This window comes from Ascaphus truei, chromosome 8, assembly GCF_040206685.1.
Source record: "Ascaphus truei isolate aAscTru1 chromosome 8, aAscTru1.hap1, whole genome shotgun sequence".
NCBI lineage: Eukaryota > Metazoa > Chordata > Amphibia > Anura > Ascaphidae > Ascaphus > Ascaphus truei.
Window position 1 is genome coordinate 64,197,637 of NC_134490.1, and position 18,322 is coordinate 64,215,958.

The 18,322-nt window shown below is 40.1% G+C and overlaps 1 protein-coding gene across 11 annotated transcripts in view; it reads right to left on the reverse strand.

Moving 5' to 3' along the window:
• Positions 1 to 18,322, reverse strand: part of ZFYVE27 (zinc finger FYVE-type containing 27) — a 65,056-nt gene that overhangs the window by 24,729 nt on the left and 22,005 nt on the right. For 5 of the 11 annotated variants that reach the window (XM_075612355.1, XM_075612356.1, XM_075612353.1 and 2 more), the window contains 4 exons: positions 10,485 to 10,624; positions 8,954 to 8,998; positions 8,259 to 8,330; positions 551 to 571 (listed from right to left, as the gene is read on the reverse strand). In XM_075612355.1, the coding sequence (XP_075468470.1) occupies positions 551 to 571; positions 8,259 to 8,330; positions 8,954 to 8,998; positions 10,485 to 10,624 (278 nt within the window). The remainder of the gene's footprint in view (positions 1 to 550; positions 572 to 8,258; positions 8,331 to 8,953; positions 8,999 to 10,484; positions 10,625 to 18,322) is intronic. The other 6 variants (XM_075612365.1, XM_075612359.1, XM_075612358.1 and 3 more) reach the window with 3 other exon arrangements.

Sequence of the window (18,322 nt, forward strand, 5' to 3'; positions counted from 1 at the left end):
ACAGGTGGCTCAGTCAACGACAGCCACCTGTGCGGAAAGAGGGATATCCTTAAAACCTGACCTGTTGGTGACCCTTGACGACTGAAGTAGGCCACCCCTGAGCTAGATATTATACCGACTGTGGCCACTACCCTAATGAAGCACTAGTGTATAAAAGAATACACTTTAAGCCGTCAGCCTCCCTATTCCCCAATATCTCTAAGTGGGAGGGTTCATACTGGCTGACAGCAATGCGGGTAGTGTAGACACCCAGGCAGAACAGCACGTTCCACCGTCTACAAATATTGTGAGCCTATACATCTAGCCCACCATAAGCAGCAGGGGATGTTGTGCTGCGGTGGTCTTCATTAGTGCTGCCTCCTTGGCTATCTACCGCAATATGTCCGAGTTGGTGGTACTGCTGCTTCAAACACGTTCATTTCCCCCAATATATTATTAGCAGATCAGAGATGCACAATTCTGGCTTCAGACTGCAGCTTTCAAACGATCACGGCATAATGTTATATGAGCATCTGCGGCTATATGGTCTTCCTCGTCGGCCTGCACTCACCATTGTCATCAGTTGTTGTTCCTTTCTCAAGCAGCATGGGAAAGAGAGAAGATTATGAACGAGACATTTTCAGTCATCACTGCTCCAAAGTGCACCGAACAGTGGGGTCTCTAAAACAAGGGGATTTCCAGCGCCTCCGTATTAGCCGCTTCATCACTACAGCAGTGAAAGTCTAGGAAGCAGCTCCTTGTATTACTCAACCCTTACAAATGTTTCCCAGGCAGTTTTCCGTTGCAGCAGAGAATGATGTGACTTACTTGATCCCTTTTTGATGAAGGGGAGAGTCTGGGTTTATGCATATTTGAAACAGGATTTCAGGTGCATTACATTTACAGGTTGGGTTCAATACATTCTAAAATTACAAAACGGGACTGGCTGGTTAATTCCTTTTTCAGAGTTATTCAGGAATGTTAGAATGATTCTGCATTATGGGGAAAAAAAGGGGGGGGGGTGAAGGGGCTTATTCATTAATGTGCAATAGTGCCAATTTAGCCCCATTCAAGTCAATGGGGCAGTAGCGCTGAATCAGCTTTAAATCTCATTTTATGGAGTGAGACCCAATGAATACATACAGTAGATAGGCTTCAAATTTAGAAAGGAAAAGGGAACAAATTAATGTGACCTTTTCCTTACCATGATCTGTGACTTTCTTTATTACATGAGCATTTTTGGTTTTATTGTTATTGTTTTGCTGCTCCACATGGTACTCCCTCTATTTACAAAGCAAATGCTTTAAAGTAAGATTTTGTGTTCGGCAAGAAAATATTTTCACCCATAAAAAAAACCATACATGCTTCAGTGAATAATCATACAAAGTAGATGTGTACAAGCGTACTGGGCTGCTTCTTCGTAAAAAGTATACTAGTTTAAGTAGCTCCAAATACAGGTTTTACATTATCCGGGATTTACAGTCTGGTTCTTCGTCTACGTGCAGTTTTTCAATAAAAACACCATGTCTAACATATGCCATGGGAAGGTAGGTAGATACTGGGATAAAAACAACAACAACATACTGGCAGAGGGAACCCCTTCAAGTGTGAGATGTAGAAGAGGCTTCAGGACATTCGTGTTCTAAGAATTGATAAATCAAGCAATGCAATGAAACACACCAAAACACATCCGAATAGAAGAACACATAGATAGATAACATGCGCACCAAGGGAAAGTATCAAAAATATAATATATTATCAGAAGTATGCTTTCTGTAACTTAGATATGACATCCCTTAAAAACCTGGCCTATCAAAGGAGAATGGGCAGCGATTTAAAGAGGAAGACTAAAATTGCTATATCAGCAGTGGTACTAAAAAAAATTGTGTATATATCAAAGTGAAAACCAGTAATGCTTAATCTTAATAGCTAAAGAAACCTCTCCAATGTAAATAAGCAGTCATCCAATGATAACATTCAGAGAAAAACCACACGCGCTGCCTAAACAATACTTTTTGTTTTGTTTTAAATAAAAACAGTGTAGACATTCCTCCAACAGTGTTAATAGTCTAACCCACTGGTTCCCGAGATATGTACATGCAACAGGAAAGGTGTCGCTTGTTGTTTCCTAGTATTAAAAATCCCGCAGGCCAATAGGAAGTCGCAACAGATTATGCCGTGGCTTCCTGTTGGGCCACTTAACGCAAGAGATTTAAATGCCATTCTGTTTCCCCTGGAGGGGTCGCTACTGCCAGCAACTTCATCAGGAGTAGGGAGTCCGCAGAGCTGAAATGAACGCATTGTAGCTACACAGAACTCCTGCTTCGCGCACACACACAAAAAAAAAAAAAAAACAGGGGCAACTACTACTTTAAAGACGATGTGGTGTTTTATAGACTAGAAGAGACTTTGGCAGCCTGTGTGGACGTGAAACCAGTTTTGTTTATGGTTTGGTGGAGGAAACTTTGTTTCCCCTTTTGCCTAACGCTGTACCACAATCTCATTGTGTGTCAGACTTGAGATATCCATCTTCAGCCCTTGCCAACCCATTGCTGGATGAAGGCCTCCCCCAATGATTTTTCAGGTACTGCGGTTGCAAGCTTCACTTCTCCACATTGTTCCAACAAATTTTCAGATTTCATCCTCCCATCTTTCTGTTAGTTTATCTTGGAATCCAGTAGACTAACATCTTTGCCCAACGATAAGTCATTTCTTCTTGTGATATGTCCGGCCCACTGCCATTTTATATTTCTTCACCCTCGTGATGAGGTCACAGACTGTTAGGAAAACTAATGAATAGGTTCGAAACCAATCTCTTCAGGTAAAACCCAGCATACAGCTCTCCATACTTCTCTTGCATTGTCTGAAGCTTCTGAATTATCGTATTTAGGGTCCAAATTTCACATCAATATGAGAGCACGGGTAGAATACACTGGATGAAAACTTTCCTCTTGAGCCACAGTGTAAGATTCCCTTGAAATATGGTCTTGTTGCTTCCAAAATGTGCTCCATCCCATCTTCATTCTATTAGATTTCATTGAAACGGTTCCTATCCATTGTTACTTGCCGACCAAGGTAGACAGTCTTAGACTTCTATTCCATTTATTTTGATCTTTGCAGACTTGACACATTTGTTAATTGCTTTAGGATTCATATGGTTGCCTACTTACTTGCTATGGCGAGTTATCCAATTTGAGGACTTCTGCCAAAAATAACAATGTCATCTGCAAATCAAATATTTACCGTTGATTTTGATTCCTTTTCTCCAAGGTCTTGAAGAATTGTTCAAGTGTTGCTGTGAAAAGCTTTGGTGACATGGTGTCTCCCCTGCCTGCACCCCCTTGCTGATCCTCATCTTGCTTGTATCTTCATGCAATCTAATGGTTGATGTGGCTTGCTCGTAAATGTTATTTATAGCATCAATGTACGTTTCTTCAACACTTTGTCTTCTTAATGCATCCAGGACCGGTAAAGTGTAGATAGAATCAAATGCATTTTCATAATCTACGAATCCTAAACTGAATGATAGATAATATTCATTACTTCAGGAAATCACTTCTTGTATGACTTGGATGTGGTCCATTGTGTTGTATCCACTGCAGAATCCCACTTATTCTCTAGGCTGGGCAAGTGTCTAAGGTCTCGGGTCTCCAATTAGGGAGTATCTTAATAAAAATCTTGTAAGTGATTGGAAGTAGACCGGTTTGGTCAGTAGTTCTTGAGGTCTTTGGTGTTTGGTCAGTAGTTCTATAGCCAGCGCAGCTTCTGTGGCTTCAGGGGTCTGTCAGACACTTGGAAAAAAAGAACCAACTATGCGAAACACGTAGGGTGCTAGAGGATTTGCTTTCAGAGACTTACGTGGAGGCCAAAAAGTGATGTCAGATGCCATCAGCCCAATGGGGCTCATCGAGACGCCGCCAAAATCGCTGTAAGTGGAGTGTCTCTCCTGTATTCATTCAGCCTCATCCTGCATCCGAAATTAGTTCAAGCCTGCTTATACAGGTATTTCTAAAATGGTGAGTGCGATGGAGTCAAAATCCCCTGTTTCAATATATTTGACATACTACATCATGGGTGTCTTTATACAGCTCAACACCGTTACAGCGCGATCCTGTACAACGCAGATCCGCTTATAACGCTGCCTGAGCGTGGCTTCCGATTTAAAAACATCTCTAACGTTTTTTGTTTTTTTTTAATAACATTCAATGCTTTATTGCTAACGGACATGGAAACACACACAGGAATTGAACCCTTGATCTTTCATATGCTGGTGCAATTCTCTAGCTGCTACACTGTGCCGTAGATGTTAAGTTTGTTTATAGAGTCAGATTTATCACACCAACCCTGTGGTGTAGCAGCTAGAGAATTGCACTTGCATATGAAAGATCATGGGTTCGATTCCTGTATGAGTATTATATCAAATGTATTCAATTTTGGGGTGTCATTGCTTGAAAGTGAAATTGAAATGTCTCCCCAAGCACCAAGCTTGGGAGACTGTATGTAAACACACGTGGACGCAGCCTGATGAAGCAGGGAGAGGAGAGCTGCAGATGCCAGGTAAGTCGTCGCGGGACCCCCGATTGTGACAGCCATTCCGCAATCCCGGTTATAATGCGGTCTCATTATGTGGACCCCGAGCACCGCGTTATAACGGGGTTCAGCTGTATTTATTTGCCCTATATGAGAAATCTTGGTTACCTCCCAGTTTTGATTCATGAACTGAATTAGGATATTCACCATTTCAGTGCCTGTTTTCTATGCACTCTGAGTTTATTACCAATCACAGCACAACTATTTCCCACCATTTGCCAAATATACTACAATATATTTGTCTTTTTCCTCCCCCTCAATTTTTTTTAAGCTGACGTGGCTTCTCTTTTTTTTTTCTTTGAAACTTTGTGTTAGGACTGTGAAACATTCCTCCTTTTCCAGCAGCAACGTCAAGAAGTATAGGGAAAATGTAGGATTTGTAGAGATGGATGGTGAATGGTGCTCACAAATCACATGTATTCTCTGTGTGAATAATCAAATTGACTCCATGTGTGTCCAGGGTGCTGTGTAAATGCCACAATAAGGCAGTCCATGCACAAAATGACCCAGCAGAGATAGGGACCCAACGATGTCCACCTAATATCCACAAATAATGGCCTTTGATACTTTCCTCCCTGGGAAATAATGTATAATAATCAAGTACTAGCATAAGGTAATATAGTAAGGACTATTGCCCATTACCTGCCAGTATCATGCCAGCACAGTCAAGTCACTCCAGAGCATACAGTCCTTGAAGGTAAGGTCAGAAGAGTCAAATAGAAGCAGGAGCACAGCCAGGATCCAGGATGAACAAATAAACGATTCCAGGGCAACTCCAGATATCAATAAATCTATTTATTGAATGTAGCTCACATTGGGGGTGAAAAAACGCACCTATGCGCGTTTCATCCGTGAGGACTTTATCAACACACCTTGATAAAGTCCTCACGGACAAAACGCGTAGGTGCATTTTTTCACCACCATTGTGAGCTACATTCAATAAATAGATTTGTTGATATCTGGAGTTGCCCTGGAATCTTATTTTTTTCACCCTGGATCCTGGCTGTGCTCCTGCTTCTATTTGAATCTTCAAATTTTAGGATTACACAAGTTTTGAGGTTTTGAAATATTCACTAGAACATTGAAAGTTTTTTTTACTTGAGTTTAAGGATTTCCTCCATTTCTTCTACAGCTTCTTTCAAGATTTCAGTTGTAATTCCATCTTTCGTGGGAGCCTTTCCATTCTTCATGGATTTGATTGCTTTTGCCACTTCTTCTGGGAGGATGCATGGTACATCATTGGTGGTTTCTTCTTGCTTGTCCTCTGCTGGATTGTGCCCTGTGTAATCCGTGTTCTCATATAACTTTATGTAGACGTCCACCACTCTTTATGATAAGTGCACAGCCTTTTATTCTTGATCCATTGTCATGTTTGAGTGCAATGATTTGCTTGTAACAAATCATAAATCGCTACTTTGTCTTTCAGCTTTTGTTATCTTCAATAGTCTTCCTCGCCATATCACAGTTACATTTTCTTACATCTTCAGTTATACGTTCGTGGATTGTCTTGCACAGCTCTGCATATTCAATTCTTCTTTCATTTTGAGATTGCTTCATTTCTTGTCATCTCCTCAGTAATTGCTTTGTCTCATCAGATCTTTTCTATCCTGGTTTTTGTTTAGTAATTTCTCCAGTTTTTTTCTGCGCTTTCAACTACAATCTTCCTTGTAAGTTCTTCATTTTAGTTTGTTAACGCGTCTTCATGCAAGCTGAAGCAATTTCAGTTGCAGCTGAAATGCGGTATTATTTTTGAGGTTATTGATATGTCTTTTTTTTTTTTTTTATTACTTACATTTTTATTGAGCATTTTTTACATACGAAATAAGAATGAACAAAACATATAACAGATAGAAGGGGGGGGGGTCGGGAATTTGGGGGAGGGGTAGCATTTGTATAAATATAGCATTGTACACAACAATTTAATTACCACATGTATCACTCTGTTCCAAATATTCTAATCTATATATGGGGATATACCTGCATAGCGAAACCAAGGGGCCCAAATCTCAGAAAATTGCGAGGTAGAGCTGTTCAGATAGGCTGAGAGTTTTTCCATATAAACTATATGCCAAATGTTGTTATTTATTTGGTTTAAGGACGGGGGGGCAGGTTGTTTCCAATTTTTGGCAATTGTACACCGTGTAGCATTTAACATTTGGGCTTGTACTCTAGCTTTTTTTCGGGGGATATTGTCTATTGGCTTGCCTAACAATATATATACAGTGGGACAGTGATTTCTAGGATCTTGTGTATTAAGGTGAACACTTCCGTCCATGTTTGTTGGATTTTGGGACATGACCAGAATAAATGCAGAATATTCCCCACTTCACCACAACCACGCCAGCACAGAGGGGAGACCGCTGGGAGAAAAGAGTGCAGTCTGGCAGGAGTCATATACCATCTGAATATTAACTTGTAAATATTCTCTTTTATTACAACGCGCGATGAATTTTTGGAGGCAACTTCCCAGATGTCTTTCCAGGTATCGAGATCTATACAGACGTTAAGATCTTTTTCCCAGGATACCATATATTTATCGGGGGTTTGATTGCTCTTGATAGAGGATAGACTTTGATATATTCTGGAGATAATGCCCTTTGTGTGGGGCTGGTGTAGACACCAGTCCTCAAACAGAGTTAAAGCATGGGGTTGACTTGATTTGTAGACTGATTGAATATAATGCCTAATCTGGAGAAATCTGAAAAAAAATCAGAAGAGGGGATATCATGATTCATTTGTAGAGAAGCGAATGGGGGGGACTTTCCCTTGAACGAGAATATCTTTGACTCTCGTGAGTCCTTTTTGAACCCAGGTATGGGAGAGCGGGTTTTCTGTGTAAAAAGGAAGAGAGGGGTCAGAGAATAGGGGTTGCACGAGGGTAGGGGTATCGGTTAGTTGGAACTTGAATTTGAGGGAGTCCCAGATATTACAGGCAAAGGATATCACCGGGTTCTTGAAACTCTCGGGTGGTCTAGACTTTTTGTTGAGCCAGAGAAGATTTTTTTATTCTGCATGGGGAACAAATCAAATCCTCTCTCGACCCACCTCCTTTAGGTTGGGTTTGAATGCCAGCTAACAAGTTGCCCTAATTGAGCTGCTCTATAGTAGTTTTGTAATTGGTCTTTTTAATCATTTATTTTTGTTTGTTTTTTTACTTTGCCTCCAGATGTAATCTGCAGCGAATCAATCGTTGATCACTCCTTATGTCAAAACGGTTAAGAACTATGCAGTCTTCAATCACGCGTTTCGTGTTAGCTGGGATATAGTCCATTTCCTCTTGGTTCCATTGGGTTAATTTTCTATTTGGATTCTTCTTGATGAATTCATGATGTAGAAGTTCGCAACATTCTACAAATTCTACCAATCCACGTTAATTCCGGTTATGATAATCATACTTACAAACAGGAGCTTTGCCTTTCTGCTGGGCACCAATCTTTCCATTGAAAGCTCCCATAATGATCTTGGGAGGTGACAATTTCCTTTATTGGTTGATTGTGACTTGATGTTGAGGCATACACTTGGATTATTTGAAGCCTGTATCTCTTTGTCAACTGATTGACAAGAGATAAATGCTCTATTTTCATATACATATATGAAAATAGGGAAATAAAATCAATATACTACCCATCCACTAACTAGACAGTCACATCATCCATCCAACTTGATGAATATGTTTTTTTTTGACCCACCTCGATGGCATCTTTAAATTCTTCATAGGGTTCAGCCTCCTCTGCTTCTTCCACACTCCCAGGTGAGAGGTCCTAGCACACAGAACAGACACTGATTAACTCATAGTTACTTTGACTCAGACTGGTACAGTACATACACAAGTTGACGTGGGGTGTTAATGGGTTCCACTACATTTTATACACAGAAACCTAAAATACCACTATTTGTCATTTCAAATGTCCAGAGCCCCATTCTTTAAAACATTTTTTTTAAAAAGGATAAAAAAATAAATAAGACTATCCCCATTTCTATTTTAGAGCACATGGTGTACATACAATTTTTAAATGAAGGTGACAAAGTGTGCTCATTTGCATGTCATTTCCCAGAATCCCTGGCTATAGTGGAAGCATTATATGTTAAGAGATAATAGTGAAAAGCAGGGTTGCAGACATGAATTTGCTCAAAGTGGTATTTTTATTTGCTAAAGGAGATCCGAAAGTTAAGTATATATAAATTAAGTATCTATATATGCCCATAGATGTCATTTTTTTCCTGGCATTTTGACCACCAAGTATAACTACTTGATGCATTCTCCTGACCCACAGTAAAACTATACCTCTGGCTGTGTTTTAGGCTACCTTTGCTCCAGTGGTGCTGGTAACAAAATTCAAAATGCTTTCATTTGAAAGCAGGATGGCACACTCTGAAATCCTACCAGTTTATGGCTTGTGAACTCTGAGCTGTCCAAGCAGGAGGGGAACTGAGGAGAGAGCAGATGAAGAAAGAAAACAGAACAGTGAAGAATTAGAAGGCAGAAATGCTTAAAAAAAATAGGGAGGGAGGCAGCAAGCAAAATGACTGGGGAAAGAATACAGGTAGTGGTTAGATAATATAAATAAGCAGCTAACGAAAAAGATAGCAGCAAAGAGGAAGAAATGGAATCAACGTTATGCAAAAGGGGTATACCTTTCCTAAAAAAACATTCATTATAAAAATAAACTCAATATCTCTGTCCCAAAGGAAGGCTGGGCTTGGGGCCAAGCGTGGACACAGCACACAGGCGCTGCCGGGCTGCAGATGATTTAGGAGACCTGATCCAATCTCCAACGGTAATGCAGAAATAAAGAGAGATCCCAAGGTCTCCATCCAAGTTACCAGATGGAAAGGAATCATAGGGCTTGTGTGGAGGAAAATAATTATCCAGGGAGCGCTGGAGGAATGTGTGGAATAATATGAAACGATAGCAAAAAAAAAAAAAAAAAATTATGTGAAGAAATGTAGTTTTAAAGTACTATATGGTCCTAGCTAAAAACCTAATTGTATTTGGAAATTATTAAACAGTGGAAAAGCGGCATAACATTGTCGTCATTAAAAAAAAAATCTGCTTTAGGTGTTTATTCTAGATTTGCTGGGATTTAGGTTAACATTCCTGGCTACTGAAATACACATTTGAAAAATCCTTTTTGACTACAAATACATGATTTTGCATTGCCCCACACAGTATATCCACTTAGGAAAAGACCTCAAGTTTTATAATGAGTTGCATACATGTTGATTGTTTAAAAAGCATTGATTGTGTCACAAAACACTGCACTAAACACATACCTGTATGTACTATAAAAGTGACGGTAAAATTTGGAATGTCCATTTATCTTCTATAACCTGATGGATATCCAACATCTTCCAAAAATCACACGATGCAAACACAACACTGAGATTTAGATGGCAATTTTGGTTCAGCAATGCCCAAAAGTTACTTGGTACACCATCATGTTACCTTTTAGTTGGGGGGGGGGTCATTTTCCATCATTTGGAGAAGGAGACAGATATTTTTTACGATACTTGGTGTCACCTGGTCAGACACCAGCACCATCATTTTCTGCACATTAAGTCTACAGGACCATTAACAAAAAAAAATAAAAAATGGATACGTTGTGGCAAGCTAAGATGGAAGTCTATATGAACATCGTTTCCCCACAAATCTATAATTTTGTTGCCATATTTGCACCGAAACGTTGATTCTATAAAAGGCGATCAATCTGGAGTAGCCTAGCCGGTAATATTTGTAAGCTTTGTAGGAAGAGTAGCAGAGTAATACAGCTTTTGAATAGAGGAACTTTTAGCAAACGTGTGTGTCCTGAGACTTTACGATTCTAAGATGCTGCGACAGGCAAATCTTTCACCTACCGCCCGACAGCATTATCTCAGTAATGCAATTTGTGTATAAATCTTAGGGTGCCACTTACATCTGAGCTGGTTGGAATAGGTGTAGGAGTGCGATCCAAAATGGTGCCACTTTCTGCCTCTTGGGGTTCTTGTGATGAGCTTAAGGAAGTGCGGTCACTGCTGCTTTTCTTCTGCAATGAAGCTTTGCACTCTGCTACAACTAAACCAGGAAGGCAAATATGGAATAATGCGACAATGTCAATGCAAAGAAAACACATTAAATTGTGGGCAATTAACCCAATTTATTAACAAATAAACAAACGGCCCGGTTATGAAGCGAAACATTGTTTGGAAAGTTATCACTGCCCAGAGGTGTGCTGCCATTCGACATTATTTTACTATACTGTATTAACAAATAAGCCATTTATTAAAGAGATCCATATTTAAATATCAAGATACTTCAACCCGTGGGATAAATTACTTTCCCTTTGCATAAACTACTCCATAAGTTAAGCCAGGGGGTCGCAAGATTTTTCAGGGGGGCACGGTGGTTGCAGAGTCCCTGCACGCTTCCCCAAGGTATTTAAATGAAATGCCGGGGGATCGCGTGAGGTTTCTGCAGTGTCTCCTACCTAGTCCTCGGTGACGCGTCACCATGGCAACGCTTGTCAAATGACGCTGCGGCTCACGTGATGTCACATGACCCCGCGCGTCATTTGACGCTGGATCTTGGGTAAGGTGGGGGCGCAGCATATATGCGCACCCCTGAGTTAAGCAACAGACAAGCAAATTGAATTATACAGACTCTTTTAGACCTAGCATGTCAATGGTTTCAGCAGTTTTTACTTTGGAAAAACTGTTTTACATAAAGTAATATGTCCTTGTCGATATTAGTAAGAGTAGGTTGACATGCTCCAGGGCGACTCTTCTTGTAATTTTAGGCTCCTTCACATCTGTCTCTTTAGATCTGTGAATTCTCCAATAAACTCACCACACACATTTCCATATACATGGAGGCTTTCCGAAGCGTTATACGACACAGCTAATGAATAAAAAATACCTAGAATAATTTAAAGGCGGAAACAAAAAGCAGTTTTTTTTCCTTACATTTTGTACATAGGATTGAAGCAGAAAGTCTCCCAAGCTAAACCCCATTCATTTCAGCTCCGAGCACCCCAGGTTCCAGAGATTCTTAACTTCGTAGGGGGTTCCGGTAGCTGCTCGACTAGCAGGATTCACGTAATGGCGGACTTTCAGAGCTCCTGCGCCCTGCGGGCCAATAGAAAGCCATGACATCATCCGATTCAGTTTCCTATTGGACCATGTGACACGGGTGCTTTAAACACCAGCTAGCTCAGCCCGAGTGGCTACTGGCACCCCATACTGAAGTAAGTATCTCCAGAAGCAAGGGGTCCCTAGAGCTGAAATTAATGGAGTCCAGCTCCGGACCCCCTGCTTCAAACCTGTGTTAACAAAAAAAATCATTCAAACTTGCATTAATAACAGTGGAAACATAACATTTTATTGCACACGTCTATGCCCCAAAGACATTTCAATCTGGCCAGATGGAACCATAGTTAGAGTTTGGTGCCAGTGACACAAGGAGTTAGAGTTAGGAGTTAGTTACATAGTTATAGTTACATAGTGGATTATGAGGTTGAAAAAAAACGACATGTGTCCATCAAGTTCAACCTATGTTAAATTTAGACAACAGATACTTTATCCTTTATCTATACTTACTTATTGATCCAGAGGAAGGCAAACAAAAACCCCAGAGTCATATCATCCAATGATATCTCATAAGGGGAAAAATAAATTCCTTCCTGACTCCAAAAATTGGCAATCAGACTACTCCCCGGATCAACATCCTTCCCATGTTTACTTATTTGGTATATCCTTGTATACCTTTCCCTTCTAAGATGTCCAACCTTTTTTTGAACAAATCTATTGTATCTGCCATCACAGTCTCCATGGGTAATGAATTCCACATTTTAACTGCCCTTACTGTAAAGAACCCTTTCCTTTGTTGCTGGTGAAATCGCCTTTCCTCCAACCTTAAGGGATGCCCCTGTGTCCTTTGTACTGCCCGTGGGATTAATAGTTCTTTTGAAAGCTCCTTGTACTGTCCCAGAATATATTTGTATATTAGTTATCATATCCCCTCTTAGACGTCTCTTTTCTAATGTAAATAAATCTAATCTAACTAATCTAAATCTAGCCTCTCCTCGTAAATTAGATTGTCCACCCCCTTTATTAATTTGGTGGCTCTTCTCTGCACTCTCTCTAGTTCCATAATGTTTTTTTTTAGGATTGGTGCCCAAAATTATACTCCATATCCAAGGTGTGGTCTTACTAATGCTTTGTAAAAAGGGGCATAATTATGTTTACTTCCCTTCCATCGCCCGTTTAATACAAGATAAGATCGTGTTTGCCTTTGCAGCTACTGCATGACTTTGGGCACTATTGCTAAGCCTGCTTTCTACAAGCACTCCTAAATCCTTCTCCAACAAGGATTCCCCCAATGTATCCGCATTTAATTTGTAAGTCGCCTGTTTATTCTTGCTTCCCAAATGCATAACCTTACATTTATCTGTATTTAAACCTCATCTGCCAGTTACCTGCCCACGTTTCCAGTCTCTCCAAGTCCTTCTGGAGAGAAATTACATCCTGCTCTGATTCTACTACCTTACACAATTTAGTGTCATCAGCAAAGATGGAGACTTTGCTCTCGATCCCAACCTCAAGGTCATTAATAAACAAGTTAAAAAGCAGGGGTCCCAGTACCGATCCCTGACGTACTCCACTCACGACCTTAGACCAACCATCCATCCATCCGAAAAAAGGAATAACCCTCTACATTAATTGTCCAGTCCTGAGTTTCATCCCACCATGTTTCAGTAATGCTTATGATATCATACTGCTCCCTTGCAGCTATTAATTCAAGCTCCCCCATTTTATCTGTCCAGCTTCTTGCATTAGCAAGCATGCATTTAAGTTTTTTTTCTTATCTGCTATCTTATCTGCTCCTTCCTTTCTGCACTAATTTGCTTTAAACTCGCACTTGCCCCCTATTTAGTTTGTTATCCGTTCCATTCCCCTGAATTGACTTGCCCTCAAATCACAAGAAGCCAACACAGTTGCAAACCAGGTTCACTCTCTCCAAAAAGGTAGCGTCACAAGCCTGCTCCCTGCCAGACCGTATTGCTGTCCCGCTCACTCTACACTATATTAAAAACAACAGGGTCCCCAACCATGCCTGGGTCCATAATATGGGTTGAAGTACAGAGCTGGTAATGGCTTACATGGCGGAGCTACTACGGAAGCATGCTGCTCAGAGCTAGTCTCAGATTATTCATGTTTCACTATGCAGCACAGTAAAAGCGCATCGTTAATACAGCTCTACGCCCTCTCAAAGAAATTAGAAGGACAAAACGCTGCTTTAAAAAAAAAAAAAAAAGTACTTTTATTATTTTATTTTTTGCATCATTGGTCTAAGGCCAACTCACAGCACTGCCAATAGACAATTAAGTGATTGGCAGACAGTACTGCAAAATTCTTAAGCATTCATATCTTTTCTAAATAAGTACAAAGATAAACATGACTCAACCTTCAAATATCTCCACATTTGGCCTTATCCAGTCAGTATGAGATATTGCAGTTTCAGACCCCGCCTTCTGTCAGTCTCACTCTAGGGTTAATTTCCCTTCAAGGATTTATTTATGTTATCAAAGTTAACAGTAAAACGTAGGACCCAATTACACCGGGTCCGCCTGTAATTACTTGCCTTGCCGAAGGCAGCCATAAAATTACACAAACTCAAGTGCTTGAAATTGTGGGTCTCAGATTTCAGCCTTTTTAGTTAAAGCAAAGATAGCAACCATCAGGTTGGTTGTCCGTTGAGTGATCTAACATGTTTTCACTGTCCTCCTACTCTCCTGGCCCTAGTTTATAGTACTAGATATGTTATCAACGTCTTCCCAAGGGCCATATTTAAAACAGCCCTAATAGTATATTTTGATAACAATTAAGCATCCACATTACAGACGAGATACAATGTAGTTAACAATCTGCAATACAATTTCAGTGTTATGTCTTGCCTGTTCTGTAAAGCTCTATGAACATACAGTGGCGGCCGCCTTTATCCTAATGCAGCCGTATCTGATTACCGCGGGCAGATGCAGTATTTTTTCCCCCCCGGAATATGCTCCGGTATTGTGACGCAATCGTAATATTGAATGCATGAACGTGAATGCGGTATGAATGCGGTATGAATGCGGCATGAACACGGTGAAGTGCGTGGCATTCGGAAAATATCCCAGAAAAAATTCAGAGATGTTGGAGAATAAAAGGGGTTACAACCAAACATATGACCTGTTCCAAAAGGCAACATCAGGAGGTGGGAGGTCTTTTGGTATGTTGCTATGCACAACTCAAAAAAGTCTCACCTCCTGGATGTCTTATGGTCTCAATATGATACCCATTTCAATATATTTCAGTGCCAGGTAAGGGATATTGTTAGTATTAAAGAGCACCGTTCATATAGAAAATATATTAGGACATATAATGCATGTGTAAATTAAACTGGCAGCAAACTAAAAGCTGGAAACTTTGGACATTGTAGCTCTGTGTTTTTCAACAGGGGTTCCTAGGAACCCAAGGGTTCCCCGGGCATTCCTAAAGGGTTCCCAACAATTTTCAGGTCATTTGAAAAGTGTACCAAATACAGAAGAATTTACAATGCATCTGATCTCAGACGCGCTATTAGAGAGGGTTGGGGGTTCCTCAACCAAAAATAAAGTTGGAAATCACTGTTGTAGCTATACAGAACACTCAACAGAAAGAAAAAGGTCAAAGAGTAGAATTTTCCAGAAGAGATGATCGATTTCCCTCATGTCAATATCACATACTGTACCAGTTATAAAATGCTGTAACCTGTTGTGTTTTTCCACCTTTGTGTCTTCACAGTTCCTGGGCATTTAAAAAAATATATATTTTATTGCATTTACTTTTTGATTTCAGGCGCTTCCGTTTGTGTACAGCTACAACTCAAGAGGAACGTTAACTGTAGTTATCTACAAATGAACATTTTACAGGTATTTCCGGATTATGTACGTACAAGAGGAGAAACTGATTCCTCTGTTATTGTAGCCAGCCACAAGACATCTGTTGTCTCACCACATTCAGATCGGGAGATTTTGTAAGACAAATACTCACAGTATACATAATTGCCCATGTTTCAGTCCATCCTTAATGCTTTTGCCTACATTAAAATGACATTTCGACAAATTGCACAAAGTCCCATCAACCATTAAAGTGCTGGCCAGATGGAACCATGCATAAAGCCTATAATTACTAACACACACATGAACACTATTATGGTCTCCAGACTCAAACTTCATCCAAAAATTGATACTCTACTCTCCATCTGAGACAGACTGAAACTAAAACCAAATTCACCATCTGAGCAACATCCACAAACAGACTTCACAGTAGCTATGCAAGAGGCATCCTGCTTTTCACATTGGATATAAATGCATCTGTCCAAGGGACACCACAATGCCAAAATAAAAAGTGGATGTAATGTACGTTCCAACATCCAAATGCAAACATCTGCCTCATCTTCATGCTTGGGGAGGCTGGAGCACGGAAAATATGAAGGAACAAAAACACTTGAATTGCTGCAGAGATTTGTCAGTGTCCAGATTTTAATCATGCAAGATTTACACTCAAATACATTTACCAGGATACCGTGCGTTTAAAAAGTAATTGGTGCTGGGTTTTACACAACCCTGCAAATCTCTGACATAAATGTACCAAATAAAAGGGTAGTAATTAGGATTTTTTTTTTAAATCTCAAACTATTATATTAAGTAGCGGTCACTTATTAAACAGACATCCTTAAAAACCAAGGCAGATGTCCGGTTTAAGAAGACCAGTATTCAGAGCCACTTTGTTCTGTAACCCCTTCTCATTTTTCAAGATGAAGGATCAGTCAATTGTCATGTTGATAGAAAAAGGTTTTCACTTTTAATAGCTTCCATAGACTATAAACGCACATGCAGAACCAGGATGGCCTCTCTAGCTCCCTACACATCCTCCTAATAGCTATGAGGTACATTTCTTTTCACGCTATGTAAGAAAAAGAAAAATAGATCACCGGAAAAGGATGGGGATTTGCGGCTGTAAAACCAAGTTGAGTTACGGTGGTGCCATCTAGTGCAATTCTTTTGCATTACATCCGCAATACGTTTCTAACATGTCAAATTTGAAGTATGCATCAGAATGACCATTTTTTCTTCATGCCAATGGGTGAGCTACATGTGTGTCATATTTAAAAAAAATGCTGAACTTTGTGATATCACACTGACATGTTATTTAAATAAAAAGGTAAAGTGTTAAAAAAAAAAAAATCCTGCCTGGTCCCTGATCTTAATACTTTTCCTCCATCACAAAAGCAAACAATATAAATATGACTGACAATTTACCCATTTGTAGTAATTATCCTGCAGTCTTCTACAGCAAATCTCTTTTATTTCAGAAATTAAATTAAGTGTGTTCAATACATTTTCAGATCTGATCTGAGGACCAAAATGAGAAACTAGAAGCCTTTCCCCCCCCTCCCCCTCGCATATCTGAAACAAGTGTTTTTTATTGATTTGTTTTAACGTGAGACTTGGGATGCTTTGATTTCCTCTGGATACTCCGTGTGAGGTCACTGTGTGAGCAGCAAGTGCTTGTACAGCCAGATCCCCCTTATCTTTATTGGCTCTCTGATAAAGGACAAGGTTAAAGAAAACACTTGATTAACACTTCCCCATTCAGAGGCCCCTTGTGTGTGTGCTGCAGGGAAGGGCATTGTGTGTTTATACGGTGCGAGGGGGTGCCGTGTATGTTATGTTCTGCACGGGGAGGGGGGGTGCCGTGTGTGCGCACTGCATGGGGGGGGTGATTAAATTTGGTGTAGTGAGGAGAGGGGGGTATTATGTTTATGAAGAGAGGGGGGTATTGACGCGAGAGGGGGATATTATGTGTATTGAAGAGAGGGGGGTATTGACGGGAGAGGGGGATATTATGTGTATTGAAGAGAGGGGGGTATTATGTGTATTGGGTGAGACGAAAAATGTAGGGACGGCAAAAAGGTATGGGCTTATGGGTGCCAAAACTGTCAATCCGCCACTGCATGGAGGGGAACCCAAAATGTACCTTTTGCTAGGATAAACTGTAAGACCTGGTCACTCAACCACGTGCGAGATTAAAGTTAAAGGCAGGATTCCATTCCGCCTCCTACAATTCACAAGAAAATACTTTAAAGAAGAAAATTCCCCCCGTTAGTTATTTATTGGTTCTGAACCAGAATCTCCCAGTGTATCATGCACAAGGTAGATATCATGTTTGCAAAGAATATTTCCTTTTAAATTACAATACTAAACATGAAACATGGCCACCAGAAACATCCTTTCTAGCTGATGCCTTGTTCATCATTAGTGCCTAACACTAGGCATTAGAACTGCATAGGCGCTTTAAGGAGCACGTCTATCGTGTTGCAAGAGGTGTGACCAGTGACTTGGATACCAGCAAAGTTCCCTTAGTCTTCCTGAAAAGCCAATAACTTACAAAGCTGTCACAATAACTTAACATAATATAATTACAATACAACGAAATCCCTCAGCAATAAGACATGTTTTGTTACCATTGCATTTCATAATTCACGATATTTTTGTTTTTCTAATTGACGCCCAACAATTTAATTGCAAAATACACAATAAATATGGCTTTTGTTAAGCTCTATAAAAGCAGCTAAGGGCACACTGAGGAAGGAAGGTATAACATTTAATGAACACAACACCAAAGACGCACACTCTAAGGCTCTAGATTAAAAATAAATATTGAGAAACAGAATCTCTTTTTGCAGCAAACA